Source organism: Xyrauchen texanus, chromosome 12, assembly GCF_025860055.1.
Source record: "Xyrauchen texanus isolate HMW12.3.18 chromosome 12, RBS_HiC_50CHRs, whole genome shotgun sequence".
NCBI lineage: Eukaryota > Metazoa > Chordata > Actinopteri > Cypriniformes > Catostomidae > Xyrauchen > Xyrauchen texanus.
In genome coordinates, this window is record NC_068287.1 from 32,846,875 (window position 1) to 32,870,728 (window position 23,854).

General features: G+C 36.7%; 1 protein-coding gene across 1 annotated transcript; it reads left to right on the plus strand.

Moving 5' to 3' along the window:
• The first annotated feature begins 1,046 nt into the window (after positions 1 to 1,046).
• LOC127652345 (sterile alpha motif domain-containing protein 9-like) lies at positions 1,047 to 6,536 on the plus strand. The gene is made up of 2 exons (XM_052138458.1): positions 1,047 to 1,050; positions 1,491 to 6,536. Exons 1-2 carry the CDS (start codon positions 1,047 to 1,049, stop codon positions 6,071 to 6,073), a joined length of 4,587 nt encoding a protein of 1,528 aa, XP_051994418.1. The 3' UTR covers positions 6,074 to 6,536.
• Positions 6,537 to 23,854: the final 17,318 nt, after the last annotated feature.

Consider the following 23,854-nt stretch of genomic DNA (forward strand, 5'->3'; position numbering starts at 1 on the left):
AAACTGTAATTTTTTAAAAAGGTAACATTACAAAAGTTCACGATTCAATGCATATTTTCGTTAAGAGACAAGCGGAACAAGCGCACTACACATCCGCTGTTGTGTAAAATCTATATTAACTATCCTAACTGTACTCAAAACAATGTCAATCCCGATTTCATAGAGATATTTGTATAGCTTTGTGTTGTTGTACATGTTTTTATAAACAAATGACAGATTGTGATTTACACTGAAAAAAGTGGGACCTATATATTTTTATGTTTTTACTTGATCTAACACACAATTATTTTTTACAGTGTAGTTTTACACAATAAACTTCAGTGGTGTATTTATGCATCACTTCAGAAAAGCAACTTAGAGAAACCAATGTCTGTCTTATTACAGACAATTATCTGATCATTGTGTTGTTCTTGAATATTTTGTTTTCACTCAGTCCTGTCACTCAGGCAACACAGTCACATGCTGTACACACCTCTTTAAACAAAGTCAATTCAAAGCAGACACAATCTAAGGTTTGTTTGATTTATTTTTATATGGTGTAAAATCTTGTTATTCATTCTTTTCTAAAACTTTTCAAATACAACCTTTCATTTGCTTTGTGCAAAAGTTATGGATTGAGTGACATATTATTAAAGATAACAATAGGATAATACAATGGTGTAAACCAATACGAAATAAAAACATTATGTAAAAGTTATGAAACAGGCCAAACATTTGTAATGTACATTATTTGTATATGTCATTTTTTAGCATCAATGCAATGTATATATATATATACACACACACTAAGAGAAAGCAGTTCAAAATACAGCTTCTAAATGTAATGATTTTTAAAGTTGTTTCTTATTTATGCAACATTGCTTTCACAGTTAGACAAGAGCAAAACTAAGTGGTTACCTGATTTAAATCATCAATTGTTTAAACTGTACATGATTTTAAGCGGTGTAAAAGGACACAAACAGATAAGATTAAAATAAATTGTTCATTTTTCTTCATTTCAGCAGTGATGCACAAAAACTTTGAAACACACTCCTATACTCCACATAATGGGTGAGTCTGTCCATCCATCCATCCATCCATCCAATTTGCTATTATGAAAAGTGAAAATTTGTGCATAAATAGCACATTATTGATGCTCTCTTCCAAAACACAGTGAGCTGCCAACAAAGGCAGTATTTTTATTTAACCTAGGCACACACCTGACTCAAATTATGTTCCAAAAGGAAGGCATCTTAATTTTGCTACCCCCTTAGCTAAATTATGGTCAGCATCATTGGTAGAGAAACAATCAAACAAATATCAAGCAATCCCATGTATTGTGACATGCTCAGTGAAAATTAAATCTTAGATGTGTGGTAACATGTATTTGTATGTATGAGGTTTCATGAGTGAGGCAGACCACTAGCTTTTGGAGCAGAGCTTATTTGTCAACTAACAATGTTTTTTTCTAAGCTCTTTTAGTATAAATTGCCTGTACTATTCTTTTCTAGACTACAATGCCGTGTCATGTTCAGAATGGAATGAGTGCCATGTCAGCTCATGGTTACATGCCATTGGGATTAAACCAGAGTACATACAAAAACTTGAGAAAGAAGAAGTAACAGGACCTGTTCTTCTAACTGTTACAAAATCTTACTTACATGAAATTGGTTTGGGAGGTGGCCAAATACAGCTTTTGCTATGTAAAAGAAATGAACTTCTACCACCAGACAAGTCAAAAAAAAGTAAAAAGAAAGCCTTTGATGCAGAAGATGGAGATGAAGCAAAACATAAAGATGTGTCTTTCAATGATGTCACTAATCTGGAACAATCTTTTTCTACGAGAGATAATCTTGAAACATCTGTGTCTTTGACACAAAGTAGATATCGGAAATTTGACTGTAAAGATGAACACTTCAGCTACAAAAAACATGCCATACTCCCACCAGAGACAGGAATAGACAATCTAATCACTCCATGCCATGAGTATAAATCTCTAGAAACTGCTTATAAATTGGAACCAAGAAAGCTGAAAGTAAAATTTGCCAGTGAAGTCATCCGATTTGCTTGTGCATGCATGAATATGCGTGCAAATGGAACAATCCACTTTGGGGTCATGGACAAGATAAAAACATCCTACAAACATGGAGAGATAATCGGAATTCCCATTAAAGACAAAGAGGACTTTGAGGATGCCTTAGATTACATTGAAAATTGCTTTCCAACACAACACTCTGATGCCAGAAAGTGTATCAAGTCTCCAAAATTCATTCCAGTAATTGACAAAGATGATCAGGATCAAAACTGGATTGTGGAAGTTGATGTAGTTCCCATTGTGAATGTTGTGAGGGACAAGCTGTATAGTGCTCAAATTCCAAAGTTCAATGAGAAAACCAACAAAGTTCAGTATGAGCCAAAAGCTTACTATCATAGAGTAGGACCCAATACACCACGTATTACTGAGGATGAACTTGTCAGTTTCATTCAAGCACTCAAAGACCTTGATCAGAAAAGAGAATTGGAAGAAAACAACCAGAATCAGACACAGGCTCATTTCAAGGAGGACTTGGGAAGAAAACTAATTGTACTTCTGACACGTGGGAAGAAATACATGGATAAAGCCATGCGTTACATTATTGTGACAAACAGATTTGATCAAGAAAGCCTACAAAACATCAAATTCCTTGCCCACATGAATATCTTCTGCGTTTTTGACTTTGACCCTGACTCCAAATCATCTGGACTGTGTCATAATTACCAAAAGCACCATGCAGTAAACCTCCACTTCCTGCACGATTATGATCATAGGGAGAACACTGCTGACTTTGTTAAGAAGTTACAGCTATATGACAGGACGAGCTGGATTTTCTGCAATGGTCGAAGTGATTATATTGGAGGTGAAAGTCCATGTGATGAAAAAACATGGATCAAAAACAAGAAAAAATTGTTGAAAAAAGCTATATCTGTTATCTGCAATGAAATCCTCCCTAAAGGATCATTTGTGGTGCTTTTCATTCTCATGTCTGATGTTGAACAACCCTTTGTTGACACTTTTCATGAATTCTATGCAGAAATGAGTGGTCATGAGGACATAGTCATGATCTCGGAGTCAAGGGAGAATTACAAGAAATGGTCCAGTCTTGCTCAAGTGTCTTGCTCGCTGGATGTGCTTAAAGAAATCAGCATTGTTGGAATGCCAATGAGTCATGCAGATGCCAAAATTCAAAGTAGTCAGCTCACCAGTCTTCCGCTCAAAAGGCGTTTACCCGCATCAAACAATGGAGTATGCTTTTTAAAACCGGTGGATGAAGAGGACTGTATGTTCTCCTTAGAAGTAGTCAGTGTTGACCAGTGTGAAGAAACAAATCTAAATGTCATGGAGCAAGAACAAATGCACAAAATTGAGCAATACTTCTATCAAGGGGGGAAAATTGCCTGGATGAATATGTGGCTGGCTGATAAAAATCTATGTGACGAAGTCATCAAACGACATGCCTATGAGGAAATTAACAAAATGTTAGAAGACCTCGTGCTGAGTAACACATCAAAACGGTCCATTGAAAATATCAACATATATCATCATCCTGGCAGTGGGGGAAGCACTGTGGCTCGACAGATTCTCTGGAATTGGAGGAAAAACGTGCGATGTGCTGTTGTTAAACAATCAAAGAAAGCCACAACTGTCTGTGAACATGCTGTAAAGCTTTGGAATTATCTGGAGGTTGACAAGAATGCCTGTTTACCAGTGCTTTTGCTGCTGGAGGATTGTAATGCAGACTATCAAGATGACCTGAGGCGAGAATTAAGCACAGCAGTTACAACAATAAAGATTGATCCATCAACACTATGTTTTATCATTCTCTGTTGTAAGAGGTCTCTTGATCCAGAAAAGATGTGTAAAGCTCTGCCTTTACGCACAGTTGCAGTTACACACAAATTATCCCCAGAAGAAAAGAAACTCTTCTCAAAGAAAGCAGAGAATCTCAAGCTGAAGTTTGAACCAGAGTTCATACTCACTTTTGTACTCATGAGTAAAGAGTTTGAACAGCCTTACATCACAGACTGTGTTGGGAACCTGCTGAAGGGAATTGATCTTTCATGTCTTCAGACAAAGTTGATCTTATTTGTGGCACTACTAAACAGCCATATTGAGAATTCTTATCTGTCTATATCCCACTGTGAGGCATTCTTACATTTAGGAATCCAGTTGGATAAATTGGATAAAACGTCCAAATACCCAAAGTCAAAATGGATGGATGAAGTTCGACACCATACATTTGAAAATTCTTTAAAAGAGCAAGCAAGATTTTTCTTCATACAGCTAAAATCTAGTGAGACACACATCTCCTCTGTCAGGATAATTCATCATTTGGTAGCTAAGGAGATTCTGAAGCAGCTCTCTGACCATCAGCCCCAGAGTGCCATAGCATTGAGTCTCCTTCAGGACAAAGCACTGTTCGACAACAGATTCGGAAAGGATGACTTTCAGGAATTTGTCAGAGATTTGTTTATTAAGAGGGCCAAAAAAAGCAAGGGAGCTCCAAATGACAGTTGGTTTTCTCCTTTAATAGAGCATGTTTGGGAAGAAGAAGATCTGGAGAAAGCTATTGATCTTTTGAAGGTAGCTTACACACGTTTTGAAGAGGATGCCTTTGTTGCTCAACAACTTGCACGACTGCTTTATGAAAACAAAATATTTGAGGAAGCACAGACTTGGGCTGAAATGGCAAAGTCGCATCTCCCACAAAACACTTACATACTTGACACATTGGGACAAGTGTACAAGAAGTGGTTCTATGACAAACATGATGCCATGGGCAAGAAAGAGCCAATTAAACCTGAGGACGTTGTTGAAATTATTGATACTGCTCTAAAAGGAATAGACGCTTTTAGAGCCTCTGAAAAATGTTCACAGTCACAGGCAGTCTGCTTGAATAATTCTTATTTTGGAGAAGTTGATATTGGATGTCGATTGCTTGAACTTCTGCCATACGTAGATGTTTTTGCTACCAAAAAGGGGAAGTCTGAGTTGATGGATTACCTGCTTACTGACTACATACCGGAGGTAGTACAAAAACCTTGGCAAAAGTTTCATGGCCTTTTGAAAGGAATGAAAGACAGCATTAGAATTGCCCTGGAATGCATTTGTGAGGATTTAGCTCGCTTTCAGACTTACAGTTCTGAGAAAGTGGAGGAGCTGGATGAAGGAGAGCCTGAAAAGGTAAATAATCCAAGAAAATGGCTCATTAGGAAAAGCGAAGTGTATGCCAAGTTTTTCTGTGGTTCCATTCAAGAGGATGAGGAAGTTGATCATGACATAGTTTCCCCTTTCAAGAGACAAATGAAAATTTTCCAACTTGGAGGTGGCAATGTTACAACAATTCTTTACCTGCTCTATGACAACAATAAACAAAGAGCTGGAAAAAACCTTGAGAGAATAATCAGCCTTTTCCCAAGTGACCTGAAAAACGACCTTGACCAGACAGAGCTCATAAACTTCATCTTCTGTCAGATAGCTCTCTCTTGCGCTTCACCTGGCTCTGGGAAACTTCTTTCTATTAAAGAACTTCAAGATCTCAGCAAAAAGTTGTGCTGTGAAAGGAGAACTGCTGTACCAGAAACTGCATACTTTCTCCTTTCACTGCTATTTTGGCCAGAAGATTCTATGGATACAGATCCATCAAATAAAAGAAGTGTCACTGTCACAAATGCAATAAAAGCACTTCACAGATACACACCTGGCTCAAGAAAAGGTCGAATTTTAACTCACTTTCTCCTTGGAAAAGCACGGGGTCTCAATAAAATTGTCCACAAGACCACAATTGAAAAATTAATCAAGGGTACTTTCAGTGAGAGACGCCTTAAGTGGCAAGGTGGTGAAGTATGGACAAACCCAGATGTTGTTCGACTGCTTAGACGAGTTACTGGATACACCGAAAATGGAAATCTGTTCATTTGTGTATCTAATCTCAGCAATATCAGAGTCATTCCACTTTTTTCTGCCTCTTTGCCAAGTTCAAATGAAAATGTTACCTTCTACCTAGGGTTTTCTTTTCATGGAGTGGTAGCCTTTGACATCAAAATTTCAGAATGAATTTGCAAGGATTGAAAACAGATATGAGTTTACCAAAATGCACCACCATTGGAAAATGAATATGGCAGAAGTTTCACTATCTACATTTCCATCCAAGGATTTTTTTGGTAAAAAAAAGTTTATGCACATCAAAATTAATCTGAAGGAAACACAACTTATGTGTTGACATAATATTTGTCTGTTTTTCTCTAGCGCATAAACTTATGTTGATACTTCAGATTTTGCAAAAAACTGGTTTGGAAACGTTTTTTTGTCGAGAAAATTGACATTAACGCAAAAATTTAGTCACATGACAGAGTTTACACCAATCGTTAGCCTGTGTTAATCATGACGACAATATACATCCTTGAAAGTGAATTTATTGTACGTGATTATGGATTGATCTTAATGGCATATAGATGCAAACATGACACTTCCAGGAGTGCTAACACAAATATCTTGTATCATGCACATCGACAAGTGCACGGAGAACAAATGAATGGACATTCTTTCCAATTAATTTAATTGTGGTAGCCATCAGTTTATTTATTGAAGTTGATTTTACACACCATTCAAAATAATAGACAGTAGTCACAGAATTAGCCCACAATACAAAAAAACATATAATTTCTGTGCACGAAGATGTTTTAAATAAATAAATAAAAAATAAATACACAATACTAGGAGAAAAAAATCAGTGTGCTTTTTTGGAACATATAACTGTAAAGGGGTTAATGGAAAGGAGGAGGCAAGAACCGGCTTGACAATATAAATAATATTTTAAATATAAACTGAACCAAAAAGACAAACACACACGGAGGTGTCAGACAGCTGTCCATAAATCTCTCTCTCTGTTCCACTGCAGTCTCCAGTCGGCCTTTATCCCTCTCTGAGGCTTGATTAGCCTGATTAGGGGCCGGGTGTGTGGAATCACGACCCGGTCCCACCCTCCGCCCTGCCACAATAACCAAATTATATTAAATTATTTATTTATTATCTATTAAATAAAAATGCCAGCAAAATTCCTCTATGAAATTAAATAAATTACCAAGTTAAATTATTTAATTTTATTTAGACCTATATAGGCCTTTTCTTTACACAAACTTAAATTAGCCTTACCCTGTTCTATAGACAGAAAAGTCGGCTGAATGACATTCTCAGAATGTTCTACACTTTTTTTTTTAAGATAATAAACTTTCAGAACTATTTGTCCAATGCTGAGTTAGCTTTCAGAAAACCAAATTTTTTACATTTTAAAACGTTTAAATATTTTAAATCTAACCCTCTTTACGTCTGATCGCATTTGCTGAGCTTCATCAGAAAATGTAAATTGCATTATGGAACAAAAATGTATTTGAGGTGACAATCAAGTTCAGTTGGACGTTAAAAGTTGCTGGACAAATATGCAGGACATAATGCAGTTGTGATGGCGATGCTTTAGATGATTGTTCAAAATAGCCTATTGAATATCAGGAATGTATCATATGTAAACCCTGATATTACACATAATGTTTTCTTTAATAGCTGTGCGCACAGCATATACGCATGGTCCTTATACTGAGACTAAGTTCCCCCGCTACTTGGTGCAGGTTGCCAGCTTGAACAGGGCCATAGCGATTCACTTTCAGGTTGGAACCTGTGATAGGTGCAACATCAGGACCAATATTACTGTTAGAAGGACAACTGTAATAAACCCAAACTTATGTGACAAAGTGTTTTTTTTTAGGCATGACATCACCACGCACACCATTTTATCGATAAAGGGCCAATTGAATGGAAACAGGCAGAAATTAGTTTTATGTATTTTCACTTTGTTGATAACAAAATAGCTTAAAAAATGGATGGAAACTAGGCTATTGTAAAGGAGAGTCATGAAATGAGTATCTGCACAGTTTTGGAGTTGTACATTAGTTCATATTTTTATCAATTTGAACATTGTGAAAGTCCACATAATACTTGGATGCACACATAGATTTTTAAATGGTGAAGTGGACCAATCCCAATCACATTTCAAGAGCAAGTTTAATGTCTTCTGAAACTGTTCTGAAGGAATTTTATTAAACATAAATGAAAGATTTAGTATAGTTTAAGTGAATTGATAGGTATCTTATTTGTGCAATGCATGATTGCAAGGAATGACAAACTTGTGACTGTATTTGTGTTATACTGGAAATAATAGTGTTTTAAATGAATCATGCCTAATCACATATTTAACATTACAAATATATGGTTATATGAACAACTGTCAATAAAATTAAAAAACAAATCGGCTTCATATAAATGTGTTTATACTGTATATAAAGAGGTCATTTGTGAACTTAAACTTGTGGATTTTGAACATTCTCTAAATTTCACAAGGAACAAAATACAGTGAGACTCAATCCAGAGTTTATTTTCACACTGCTTTAATTCTTTCAAGTTCCGACAAAATGAAATGTTGCTGGCACAAATTACAGTACAGTCACGTCAAATCAAGAGAGAAATTTCAGGAGCCGCACAATTCTAATATAACTAAAATTAACACGTTTTACAACATGATCAATATATACACATACCGTTTTTTTAACTATATACAGAATTATACTTCATTTTTTTGTGTTAATATCATTTACATGTAATTTCTGTAATAAGTTTAATTTTATATTAACAAGATTAAAGATTTTAAGGTCTTGTCTATCTTTGGTAAGAAAGATTGAGATATATAAAAGGAATTAATTATGAATTCTCAAGAAAGACCCAAGTTATAGACCTAAATACAAAAGGCAAAAAGTATTCAAATATTGGCAAATTTAGCACATTGACACCCCCAGACCATAAAGATAAATGTAATTTCCACTGGAATCAGTTGTTTTTGACAGAATTGTGGCTTGTGATGAGCTTCAGGATTAAATGATTAGCTCCCTAACACTTGGTTTACCGTCACACATCTTCAAATGATGCTATGATACAGCTGAGACTACATGCTAGAAACAGGTGTTACATATAAACATTATAGTGTTAATAAATAAATAAATATATATATATATATATATATATATATATATATATATATATATATATATATATATATATATATATATATATATATATATATATATATATATACCAAGAAAAATTATTTAAATAAAGCTGAAGCATGTAGTATCTTCATTTGGTCCATTGAATTGAATATGTTTGGCTGATAATTATTGACATCTATTATCAGTTAAAGCACCCAAATCGACATAAAGCAGCAAATCACAGAAAATGTTTTTTTGATCTTTGACGTTGAACCTCAACAACACAAACAAAGATGAACTATGCTGGTCCTGCAGTGCAACCATTAACGCAAAGTTTTGCTCCAACCCTAATCATCAAACACCTGAATAAGCTGATCAAAATCTTCAGCATTACTTGAAAATTACAGCAAGTGTGTATGAGCAGGGCTGGAACTGATCTCTGGAACTTGCCCTCAAGGAACGGAATTGAAAAGCACTGGCTTTGATGGTTCTTGGACAGGTGAGTGTATGAAACCTTGTGGCACCCTGTGGACAGAGAGGTGTCAGTACTGTGTGCCCTGTGCCTGCTCAATGAGGAACTCTTACAGAACGTTAATGATTCCTCAGGCCTCTGGAAGGCTGCTGTGCTCAGCACCAGTGTTGGGGAGTAACTAGTTACATGTAACTTTAATCTGTTACAGTTACTTGTGTAATTAAATGAGTTACTTATGAAAATGTTAACGATTACAAAGGGGGATACATCTGAATATTTTCTGTAAAAAGCTTGGATATGTTGAATAATATTAATTTGAAATTTGTTTTATTTTTTAAGATTAACAGTTTTTTCCAAGGCATTGTTAGATGCCAATGTTTCCTGTCAAAGCTATGCAAAGATTTGATTTCAAAAACAGTATCATAGCTATTAAACTATTTCTTGTTATGATTTAAATCTGTATTTAACTGTAGAACAATCTCAAAGTAAAAAGAGGTGCTAAAGTCTGATTTTGTGGTGGCTGTGCTTTAAAATAAAATTATTATAATCTTAATTCAAGTGATGAAGGCTTTTGAAAGTCTGACAGTAATCAGTGTTGAGTACTACTGTAAGGTTAACCCTGCCTGGTTTAAATGTTTGAAAATGATTAACAGTTGAAAACTTTTATAAATTTATAAAAGTAATCAAATGTAATCAGTTACATTACTTTAATAAAGTAATTGAAATATTTACACTACTTATTACATTTTAAATAGGGTAACTTGTATTCTGTAACCTATTACATTTCCAAAGTAACCTTCCCAACACTGCTCAGCACGCGCGTTCAGCAGCACAAAGTCTCCATTTCCGCAGATCTGCAGCAGCAGTGGAACAGAGCTTAGTGGCTCATCTCTGCCTGAGGAATGAAGCACTTCAGGTTAGACTATAGTCTAAAAATAAATGAATTTGTTTAGACTATTCAAATAAATTTGAATAGTCTAATACATCTAATATTAAGCATATGTTGTTTGATATATGTCTGTTTGGCAGAAATCCTGACTGTTTTTCATCAATAATAGAATTTAGGACACATTTTAGTCTTTTGGCCAGAACTAAAGCTATTATTTTACAGTCATTATTTAATAAAGTTATTGGGTGCCAATTGTCTATCACAAGGGTATCTTTGTTTGGCTTTGGAATTAGAGTAATTATCCCTTGACATGGGGGGGGCGCGCCACTTTCTGCGAGATCGGATGTAGCCTAAGCTCCTTCAGCTTTATATTTATATATTTTATCTAATTGATGTTGCTGTTCAGCAAGTTCAGCTTTTTCAGAATCGATAATATAACATTTTTAGCTAAAAGACAATTTTACAAAAAACATTACTCTCATTAGGCTTCTTTTTAGCCAAGTCACCACTGAATTTCCAAAAATATTTACTAATATTTTGTTAACTCCCAATTACTGCTGTAGTTATCTTGCTCCTTTGCTTTGTTCCACAAATTTGTAATAATGTCATAAATTTAGTTTTTTACTTCATCATAGGCGAGAATTGAGTTATTAAGCTTCCAATAAGAGGGAGTTCTATTCGGGTTAACAGTAGGCCTAGTTGAAAGAGAGATGCGAATAGTCAACGCGAGATTGGAACGAGAAAGAGTTATTATTCCATGTAAATACCTTTAAAGATGGATGAGTTTCCCTCTATAAACCAAAGAAAACCTTTGCATGAACATCTTTAAGTAGGAATTAGAATAATTAGATTTTGGGGGCCATCTATCAATATTATTGTCCATAACCACATTGAAATCTCCTCCAAAAACAAATAAGAGTTGGGGTAGTTATTTAACAATGAAAGTAAACATTCTTCCGTTCGATAAACAAAATCTTTATTTTCTTTTTGTTGATTAAATCCATAAAGATTGCAAACAAAAAACACAATATCTGAGATTTCAAGTATACTTGAAAATCATACCGGCAAACACACCGACCACTTGGATCACAGTCAGAAAACAGAATTTTACCCCTAAAGCGATGAAGTAAGATGCAAACCCCAGCTGAGCTTGATGTTCCATGAGACATTCACAGGTCCATGCCCTATTGTGATCTCTAAAAATTTTAATATTCTTTGACTGAATGACATTCTTGTAAAAACATTAAAGTCAGAAATAAATCGTTTAAGGTACAAAAAGATAGCTTTACGCTTAGTACCGTTTCTTAGCCCTCTAACATTAAATGAGAGAATTGAAAGAACCATAACAAAATACAACAACGGCAAACGAATGTGACCTTCTTTCACGGGAATTTGGAGGATGCATTGAGGTGTATCCTTCGTTGACACATATAACGCACAGTTCTTTGCTTCAATGGAAATGTAGTCAAAAAAAAAATTATGCCAATTTGCCCGTAAATATGATGTTCAAAGGAAAGTAATGTTAATTCCCAAGTTGAAGTACCTCAGTAGATGGGTGCAGAGTATATAATATGTATAATTATATTTATATAAAAGTGCACCTGTAAAAATACATTTTCATTTCTCTTTACATCTTTATAACTCTCCTAAAATTTACATCATATATATTCCCTTCAAAAGGGACTGTATTCCCTTCTCACTTAAAGCGCTCGCTTTTTTGTTTTTGTTCTCACATTTTTCTCCCAATTTGGAATGTCCAATTCCCAATTTGCTCTAAGTCCTCGTGGTGGCGTAGTGACTTGCCTCAATCCAGAGCCATATATAGAGAGAGAGTTGCGAAAAAAGTTTTTTTTTTTACAGCAATGACGGCTCGTGGAGCCGCTCGGCATTCACTAAAGTACAGGGGTTTCAGTACAGCGACGCACAAGGGGCGTGGCCATGACATAAAACAAATTTCAGGTCAGCGCACATGCGCATTATAGTGCCTTCTTTCCGCGGGCGTTTCATATTTTCATCGCGGGCTTCAGATTGTTTACATTGATACTATTGGTACATTAATATTTACATATTTTAGCGTGTGATTTTGGATTAATCTACTTTGCCAAACTGACATATTAAATTTCAACATCAGTTTCTATTAGCGGCAAAAAAGGAAAATAATTCAACCGTTTGCGATGTGGGTTGTCATCATCATTCACTTTTAGTGCGCATGATCGGTGACCTATGCAAATTTTGAATTAGGAGAACGCCTGCACTACCACGTCACATTTTTACGCTGTACTGAAACCCCTGGAAATAAGTGACTGCCCGCTCAATAGTTCCCGGAAGTAGCAGCAAACACATGCCGCGCCGTACAGATGCAGCAGAACACACCGTTTGCGACGTACTTTTAAAAGGTGAGACGTTTAAATAATAATATTATCTTATTCTGTATATTATCAGTACATCTAAATAAAAATTACTTGTAAATTAAAACCTTATAGTTGAGTATTACTCATTAAATTAGGAGATAAGGGATGTTATCGGATAACTAACAAATTAGGCAAGGATTGGAGCTGGATAAAGTATTGTATTTTAAAATGTAATTTACTCCTGTGATGCCAAGCTGAATTTTCAGCCTCATTACTTTTGAACGGCAGTTTATATACGAGTATGCTTAAGTTGTTTTAAATCTGAATATATTGTGTATATGAATAAGTATTGTAAGAATTATACATTAGATATATAATATTTATAATACATAAATAATTATATTACTATATATAGAATTGTAAGAATTGTAAACAATAAGCTTCATTTCACTAAATTTTACATTTACGTAACTGCTGCTAATAGTTAATAGTTCATTGACCCATTGTGCGGTGCGAGCTGGAAATCACCTGTCACAAGCCTGTCTCTGTACTATCTGAAAAGTCATAAATATGACGTTAGTTACCATGAGATTAGTGAAAACAATGAACATGAGGTAACATAAAAAGCCAACAGAAACCCTAGCCTGAAATCAGTTGAGGAAAATAACGGTAAGCGAACACTAATCCTCAAATGTTAGCTGATTTGATCTTTAAAAAAACAACATCGCTGTAACAACATACTCATGCTACATACATATGTCGGTGTGTTACATAAATATATAAAATAAATGCATTTATTGACCACTAATTACCAGAAATCGCAGTTCTGTCACTCTACTCTAACAGTTTGAAATGCCCGCCAAAGCACTTCCTGGAACTATCTGAAGTCTACGTGAATCACGTGACGATCAAGCATTTAGAACTTCCGTTGTCGCAACTCTCTCTCTATATGGCTCTGCCTCAATAGGCCTATTTCACAAAAATGGCCGCCGAGAATGGAAGTAGGGTAAACTATTTTCCGGTGAACGCGCTAGCAGCAGCAGTCGGAGAACAATGGCGGAATCTAAAAGCAGTCAGACATGTTGCGCACCTTTATGTTTCAACTCGAAAAAGAAACAACCCTATTTATCATTTCACAGCTTTCCTTGCGATGAAATGTTGAAAAGGCGTTGGATATGGGCTATACGAAGAGAGGAGGGGCCGACGTTCACAGTGAGGAAAGGCAGTACTTTTTTGTGTGCTAAGCACTTCACGGAGGACGAAGTCTGTGTTAGAGAGTCCGACAAACAAAAATGTTCATGCCTCAGTGTGTTAATTATCAGTGTGTCTTATCTAATGTGAATATGTATTGTATTAGTATTTGGAGATTACCTCCATATGCTCTATACAGAGTAGACTGCACACAGCTCCTACCAGAGGCTTTCGGCTTGCGCACTACAAGCTGATCCACTGGTTCAGGAGTGGTGCCCTGACAAAACATGTATATATTGCATTTGATTGTAATCTGATTTGCACATGCATTTTACATACTTTTTTTTATTTATTATTTACTGTTGGCTAAATTAAAACTGTTTGAGGAGTTTGTTTTTTATACCTGGGTGCGTGGCCTATGCCATGTCTGCTATTTGCTTGTGCAAGCAAGGGCAGCTGGAACATTTTTGGTTCCTAATGTACTGTAATGTGCTGTCTGGTAAAGTAGTGCAACCAGGTGGTTGCACAAACTTCTTCCAGCAGCACAAGTACAAGTATAAGCTGCCATTTGAGGTGGATGGTTAGATTCAAGCGTGATCTGGAGAAAGTGATAGAAAGACTCATATATTTCACATCTTTATTTAACTTTTGTGTGTTGTTCATTTAGGGTGTACACTGGGATATTTTGGGGACATACAAAAATGTTTTTGTAACTTTTTAAAATGTAATATCATTAGTGTAAAATTAGTTTTTTATTATTTATTTGCCTTAATTTCATTATTTTCATGTTTAGATAAAATAGCAAAGTTAAATTAAATTTACTGTAAAGATGTACAATTCTTAGATTCATTCATGGTGATGACATGAAAATGAGCCATAATCTAGTGTAAGATTGCTGCACTCTCCTGGACAACTAAATAACATGATTTTTTTTTTAAAGCCACTAGATATCACACATACAATCAGACATCATTTCTATTTATTTATTGATTTTGTGGGTGAAGATTGGTATAGTAAGTGTCATCAAGTGCAGTAACATTGTTTTGTTTTTTCTAACTATAGCTGCTGACGTTACTATTGATACTGAGACAAGTAGAATTTATCTTGGTTATCAAAAAATATACCATTCATCATTAGCTAAATCCAGTATGTATTTACCTCAAGTTGATGTGGTTCCTCACGCTTTCTTAATGACCTATAACATCTGGCCCTAATTACCACTGTCCCTGCAATAATATTTGAGACTGAAGTGTCCAAATACACACAAACATGGTTAAAACTCGTTTTTTTTTTATTACACCACTTTGAAATTCATCCATAAAACCAACAAAAGGTAAATCGCCTATCGTAAATAATACATACCTTGGTAATCAAAAATAAATTGCTCAAAAAAGAATTTGTAACCTTTGTCCAGTTTTGATCGTTTCACATCTCCCTGAAAAATGTCAACAAAACGGACAACATCGGATATATGTACTTTTGGCAAGTACATGAATGACTGAGAAAAAACACGCTGTTCACAGTCCATTTTGCGAAGAATGTCCAAGAATGAATGGGGATCGCAGAGAGCGGCGGCGCGACCGGAAGAGTCATTACCCTACTTCCGGTTGCAGTCGCCATTTTGTGAAATAGGCGTATCCAGGTGGCGGAGAACAGAATCCCAGTTGCCTCCAAGTCTGAGACCTTCAACACAAGCATCTTATCACGTGGGTAGTTGAGCGCATTACACGGAGACGTAGTGGCATCCACTGAGGCATCTACGCACAACTCACCACCTCTGCGAAAGCGAACCACATTAGTGATCACTGAGAGGTTACCCTGTGTCATTCTACACTCCCAAGCAACCGTGCCAATTTGCTTGCTTAGGAGACCTGGCTGGAGTCACTCAGCACGCCCTGGAATTTGAACTCAGAGGTGTGGTAGCCAGCGTCTTTAGAATTGAGCTACCCAGGCCCCCAGCGCTCGCGCTTGATAAAGACTTGCGTGCTGTCATACCAACATGTTACGTTACGTTTCCGATTGTCCTATGAAGGCCGTCTCGTTTGGAAGGCTGCAGTATACCGTGTGTCCTCCTTGTTTAAAGCCTTGTTTAAACAAGATGGCCTTTGTAGGACAAACGGAAACGTAACGTAACATGGTTGCTATGACAGCACGCCACTCTTTAACAAGCACGAGCGTTTTAAGTGAGAAGGGAACAAAGTCCCTTTAGAAGGAAATGTATAAGGTACATTTTAAGTGAGATATAATGACATAAAGAGTAAAGAAAGTAGATTTTATAAGTGTACTTTAGTCTAATAGTTTATTTTAATTATATATTAAAATAATTATACATATTATATACTCTGCACCCATCTACAATACTTCAACTTGGGAATTAACATTACTTGGACATCATATTGGGCAAATTTGCATCAATTTGTTTTAGACATTTCAGTTGAAGCAAAGAATTGTGGGTTATGAGTGCCCTCGAAGAATACACCCACTGATTTATATATATAGATCAGTGGATACACCTCATGCATCCTCCGAATTCACGTGAAAAATGTCGCTTCCGAAGACAAAATTCGAAGTGTCCTACTCGCTTTTCTGAAACGAAACAGCCTCGATGACATGCGGCCGACAAATGCGACCTCCGGAGGTTCAGCCTTCCAAACGAGATAGCCACAGTCCACTTCGCGATTTGAATTTACGAGACAAAGCCGTTGCTAGGTTACAAACGAGCAGTTATAACGTCTGTTTACAATGTTCCGCTGTTTGGAAGCATTTTGTAGATGATGTTTCTTTTTTCTTCAAATACTTCTACGATTAACGTTTTGTACGGGAACGAGATGTTGGGTTTCGTTTCATTTTGCTAAGAAAAAAAATTTCCTCACTTCCACGTACGAAAGAATGTCACTGAGAACCTCAACACTAAGTGATATGGATCAAGTTTGAAAATGAAAAACAAGATTGATTGCCAAAAAATAATTTGTACATTGAAATCATACATATTGGGCCCATAAATATTAGGCCTGTTGATGAGTGTTTTATGTTTCAAGACTCCAGAATCATCTCAGACTATGTAGGGCTATCCATATTTTCCTCTACGCGGAAGTCTTTCACGATTCGACTTTTTTCCATTTCCGGTCTCCAGTGTTTTCACTCCCATCGACGTATATTCTTAGCATTTAATGTATTGTTAGAGTATTACATATGAAAAAATATGACCGTTTTTTTATTGATAGTGCCTCACCGGAGTGTGTAGATGGTCCGAGATTAGTTACGGGAATATCATTAATTACTTTGTTATGACAACAACAGCACAACAACAAGTTGGTTTCGGTAGTTTTTACATTGCGTCTCGAGACCAGAAACAAAATACAGGCTATTAGAATCATCATGGCGCCCCTCAGTGGTTAACAAAGGTATTATTTCTCCCTAAAAATGTTCATAAGGCATCAGTTTTAACTATTTTCTAGTTCATAAAAAGAAGAAAGGCACTCAAAGAAAAAGTGCTTGTTATGTCAACCCCTGGAACCAGTGACGTAAAGGTAAAGCTGCATATTGTCTGGTCAAGATGATTAGAGTTGGCCAGTGCTTTAAGTGGAAGAAAAAAGCACAGGAACTTGTTCCTTGTAGTATTAAACTCGATTTCTGTTGGTAAATAAATGATACTCCGAGACTGCTTTTATCCACAGCATATGTTTAATTTAAAATTAATTAATGAATTCAGGGGTTTATACCACAATAGATACTGTAGTAGGACACTTCAACTACTTTCTTGCAGTGGCCAGATTAACATGAAAAACCAAAAACTTGTAATTATATGTGTTAATTTACATTAAAATTTACAAGAAATTTCAGCTCTGTATGTCCATACAATGAAAGATAATGGGTGCCATGACGCTGCTAGCTGTTTGACGGACCAAAAGGCATTTTCAGGCAGCGATTTAGGCCTTATGATTTGCTTCAGAAGACATTCATTGATTGACTGGAGTCATGTGGATTACTTTTATGCTGCCTAAATATGCCTTTTGGACCACCAAACAGCCAGCAGCATCATGGAATCCATTTACTTTCATTGTATGGACAAAAAGGGCTTAAATGTGCTTAAAAATATCTTAATTTCGGTTCTGCTGAAGAAGGAAAGACATACACATCTGAGATGGTTTTAAGGTGAGGAAATCATGAGAGAATTATCATTTTTTGGGTGAACTAATCCTTTAAGATCTGGGTGAAGAACAAACACGACCTCACACCCTCAACTAACAATTAGGTTTTGATGATCTTGCTCTGAAAATAAAAACATACAATGTAGGGTTTTTGTTTATAAAAACTGATAAGAAAAACATTTAGATTTGCTAAAATCTGTATCTTTGACAATATCAACCCACATATGAAAAAAATGGCAATCTATTTGTAAATCTTTATCTATGTCTTTTTACATAAAATAAATGTAAAACAAAAAAAAGAGCAATGTCCATTCTTCCTTCTCTATTATCCTCCCATTCAATGAGGGGGAGATTAGCTTTTCTTTGTTCTGCACATATGATGAATTTACTTGTGCAGATAATTATTTGTAAGAGAATATACAGATTTTAAGATGTTCGGGATTAAGAACTGTATATAAAACCAAACACAATCAGAACATACTGTCTGTATATATGCAGGTTCATTGACGATTCACGTTATCACTTTTAACGAGTAATATACAGATGATGAACAGATGAGACATGTCAGTTCAACACTTAAAAAATGGAGAATAAAAGCAAACTTATCTGTGTATTTTCTTTGAAGCTTCTGTTTTCATTGTCGATTTATCTTTTGTTGAAACAGGTTGTGCACATGAGCTGATATCATTTGTGTAACAGCTGTGACATATTTGGGGGGTATGCAATAAATAAATAAAATATTAGGATCAGGAAGTTACTTCTGAAATGGACCATGGTGCTATGCCAATATTCTGTTGGATACCAAAACAAGAGAGTCATCAAATCTGCACAGCTACGGTACACTGATGACGGTTAAGCAGATTCTTTGAGATTGAGGTCATAAAGTTTTGATCAAGTGAGATAAATTTTTACAATAGCTAGATTAACCCAGAAGGTAAGTTGAAAAAAATAGATTATTATTGATGTTGTATCTTCCACAATTCTGTCTACACTGGAAACAACAGATAAGGCATTATTATCTGGATCTCAGTACCAATACTTTGATTTAGAGCCTGACCCATGATGTCAAACATGTTTGTGATGAAATGGTCACAAATGTGTCTGAAAAAATTCTCCCCAGTTGTCTCTCACCAAAATATCATCACCCCTCAAATCAGATCTTGTTGATGTCCATTCTGCAGTAACTGCTGCAATAGCATGTCAGGCACTTAAGATGGAGCTTGATAATGTAGGTCCACAACACTCCACAACTGAGGGCTAACCCAGAGGCCAGGCAATTAATGACTTTCCTCACACAGACTTTTGAGGATATCATCTAGAATCATTCGGCCATTCTTGAGTCATCAGCAGATACTAAGTATCCTGAGTTGTCCTCATCAGTCATCTCCAGCTCTATGCATATTGAACCATCTCTAGCAAGTCAGCCTTCCTCTAAAAGATCATGGAGAGCTTTTAATTAAGCAGTTCTGGCTCTCATAAGTGTCTCAAATAGCATTTGGCCCTGAATCACGCAATGCATCAATTTGCTTAAAGATAACAGAGAATGATTGTGACAGCGGGGCGTGCGTCCGCCTGGAGAGAGAAAGAGCGGTAAGGACCTTACACCTGAGCTAAATTAACACCTGTTTCTGATTACAGTGAACACAGGGAGAGCAGCATAAAAGGGCAACATAGCCAGCAGATCGGGAGTCTGGATCAGAGAGAGAGTTCTGTGAACACTTATAATTATAAAGCTGAAACCATATGTGTAAAACTGAAGCTGTCATCTACCGTGAAAGCCCAAATTAAAGACTACTCACTTGAGTTAAAGAAACCTGTTGTTGTAGGAGTCCTTACAATGATATTTCGGAATCACCTCTGATATTCTTGATAGAGAACTAAAGGAAGTGAGAAGTTTAACAGAACTGAATGCCCAGTCAGAATCCAGAGTGTTGTGGGAAGAAGATAAATCTTTGGCCAATAAGCTCTCCTGTGATGCTGTTGAGAAACTAAAAAGATTACCATTGTTTCAAGAGATTGAAGAAGAGAAATATGTGGACGCCGACACCATAAGTGAACCAACTCTGGTTCTAATAGCTAGATCAGTAAATGACCATCCCAGTATTGGCATTTAACAGATCAATGCAACCTTCATTCCTACACTAAAGAAATAATACAGCAAGTTCTGTATTCACTTTCTTCTTCACACTCAAAGAACAGCAAATTTACCACAAAGACTCATCGGTCAGATATATCTCTTGACTACTGTAAAATGCTTGAGAGGTTTATCTCCTCCTATGTTGTCTCTTCAAATTCCATAACATCACCTAGTATACTGGGAGCAGGTGATGAAACCCAAGGATCTGACATCAGGTTATTAAGAAAGAGAGTTTCAGGGCCATCAACTGAGCAGATCCAAACTGAAGCAAGACAAATAGTAAGCGAGGTGCATCTTAAATCATCAATTGTTCTTCTCACACACTCTGTTGCTGATGCCTCATCACAGAGCACACCAGACACCTCAGAATATGTATCTTCTACTGCAAGAGATGTTCTGAACTTTATTATGAATGATCTAAAGCATGTTACGCACTCAGCTTCATCAGCGACATTGTCAACCATAGTCAACCAGCACGTGTGGAGTTCAATCTGAAACCTGCTTTTGACAAATTCCATGCTACTGGCCGTAAAATGTTTGACCGAGTTCACAATTGAATTAAGAAGTTTTTCTCGTCAGCTCCACTAACAGACACAGACGATGAAAGTCAAGATATTTTCGATCAGTCTGAAAGTAAAATACAACACCTTGGCACTATGTCCAACCAGTTTTCTGTGAACACACGCTCTAAAAAAATTATCCACCAGGTAGTATCGTCATTGCAGTCACAAGTATCTCTACATTCCCTGAAATGTAGACAATCAAATATTTCCCTTGCAGCCTGTGAATTGGTGGACTCTTGTCATCTCTGCACTAGATATTGCTTCCACTTGTGCTAGTCCAGATTCTTCTCAATTAGAATATCAATTGTTTTGGAAACGAGAGTGTACAACAAATGATTATTTGAAAGATGCTATCCTACATGCCACAGTCAGCCAGATGGCAAAAGAGGCCATCATCAAATACATTTATACGTTTAAATTTATGCATTTGGCAGAGGCTTTTATCCAAAGCGACTTACAGAGCCCTTATTACAGGGACAATCCCCCTGAAGCAACCTGGAGTTAAGTGCCTTGCTCAAGGACACAATGGTGGTGGCTGTGGGGCTCGAACCAGTGTCCTTCTGATTACCAGATTACAAGTTATGTGCTTAGACCACTACACCACCACCACTCCGTCAAAGCCATCGTTTTGTCACAACAGAATCTTTTAAAATTGAAGTGTGCACTCAGAGACTGATTTTCCTGCCACAGAAGATCCAGTTCTTTCATCCTCAACAACAACTCTGTCTCCTATTTCACTTGAGAGTATTGTTGCCCTAGACAAACAGAGTTTATAGAGATACCAAACCTGGAAATGCAGAAACACAACCAAAATTGGAGAGCCATTGAAATCTCAGAATGTTATCAATGATGCCAACATGTGGCTTAGTTTCTTAGAGGGATACATTCCATTAAAAGCCTTTGTCCAACATCACTAAATTCTTCTCCCTTGTTTCACCTTTCAGCAATAATGAACTGTGGACAAATCTGTTGAAATCGATGATGCAATAACTAATGCTGCTCAAGTATTCTGCAAGTCAACAAAGAGTAAACCGTCAGAATTCAAAGCAAAAGCAGCCCACTTCCTCCTAAAAAGTCACAGTCAAAGTGGCACAAGTGAAACCATAGCAATCACACAAGATGCAATCAGCCTTTGTGCAAAAGTAGTTGTTATCCAGGTCTTATCTGCAATTAAAAAAGCACTGGATACCAGAGAGTTTCCCACATCAGGGCTTATGGTGACCAAACTATCCTTTGCAGCCAGGGGCTGGACTGGAAAGATAAATCGGCCCGGGATTTTACGTTTTGAGGGTGACCCACCGGCCCGCTCGGTTCTCCCCATGACCAGTCCGCCCCTGATCGGCCACAAAGTCCGTCGGCCCACCAGAAAAATGCCCAGTATGCCAGATTAACAGTCCAGCCCTGTTTTCAGCCAGTCAGATAGTTGAATCCATACTAGAAGGTATACATGAGGTAAACTACTATGATGTTCATGAAATCAAAAGCACTGACAATTCTGATGAGCATTTTTCCATCATTGATGAGAACGATGTAGGCGTGTTCTTAAAACAGCAAAACATCCTTGCAGGAGATAAAGAAGAGCATACTGTAACAAAGTTTGTGATGGGGTGTAAGGAGGAAGTGGTAGATGGCGATTGAACGATTTAATTTATAACCCAAAATTTGCTTTTCAGCACTTCACTCAATAATCACACTTTTCAGCGCACACAGCTCAACACATTCTCTGGGTGCAGGTTAAGGTAAGTTCTCTTGAACTTGTCATTGATATATGGAGGTTTGGCTGCAATCCGAATCCACCAAGGTCTGCAGTACATCCCAGCCCAGTCAGGGGCGGCCTGCGGTGCATCGGGGACCCGACCCGGCATTGGTCCCGGGAATGCCCGGGCTACCTGCAGCTCCAACAGACCGGCCCAGGCTCTATACCCACGCCTGTGGGAACAAACGCTCCTTAAAAATTTTTTCAAGATTGAAAATCCTGCAGTGTGTGCCAAGGATGTATTTGTTGGTACCGTTAATAAACATTTAGTGACAGAATTGCCTGGGGGTATAACCCACATCTTCGGTTCAGATATCTCAAGAACAAAATCATAACTTACTGACAAGACCGAGGCTGCAGAATTTACTTACAAAACTTTGCAGCAATTCACTGAGATTTTGACCTACAGTGTTTTGGATACCTGTGGCACACAACTAGATTTTAAAGGTAAGATAAACATAATTATTCAGAAGGAATAATTGCTTACAATATAAAGCACATTAAACAAATATCTAGAGAATGCTACTGACTGGTTAATATACAGTATGTTTGGATTTATGTGTCTTGTCATCTCCAAATTCTAACAGTAGGCATGCCACTTGTGACACTTTATGTGTTAATTCTGGAGCATCATGCTGAAAACCCCATTTACAGAGAAGTGAATGCCAACAAGTCAGAGTCACCAAACACTGAGGTTAGAAGCAACACCATTGTTATCCTTTAGTTATATACTCCTATATTAACTGTTTAAGAGAAAACACACATCACACATGTTTTGAAGAACACTGAAGGCATTCAATGCTTTAATATTGTTCCTGGTTTTCAGACTGATAAACCTCATGACAAGACCAAAAACAAGAGCAGGATACTGAGATTCCTCCCTAAGATGCCCAAGACCACAAAGATCCAAAATTCAAGTTAAAGGTTTGCATTATGATTATTTTTCAACAGTAGTTTTAAATGTAGACCCTTTTATGTTTACTGCATTGACTGATTTACTATATTGATTGCTGTAGAGCCTCTGAAATGTGATAGCCAAGAGATACCCAGCACAGACATTTTATCTACATGCTCACATAAGTGTTGGATAGTAACATATCTGCAGTGTTTTTTATATAGGCCTTCTGTAAATAAGCTTCTGAACCACAATTGTCATATTATTTCCTTAGGATTTGAGGCTTGAGGTTCATCTGTTCCTTCAATAAGTAAAGAAAACACTGTAGTCAACCCCTCACAAGAAGAGGACACTTCTGTGATAACTACACCAGTATTAGAGCCTAGAGGACAACCTTT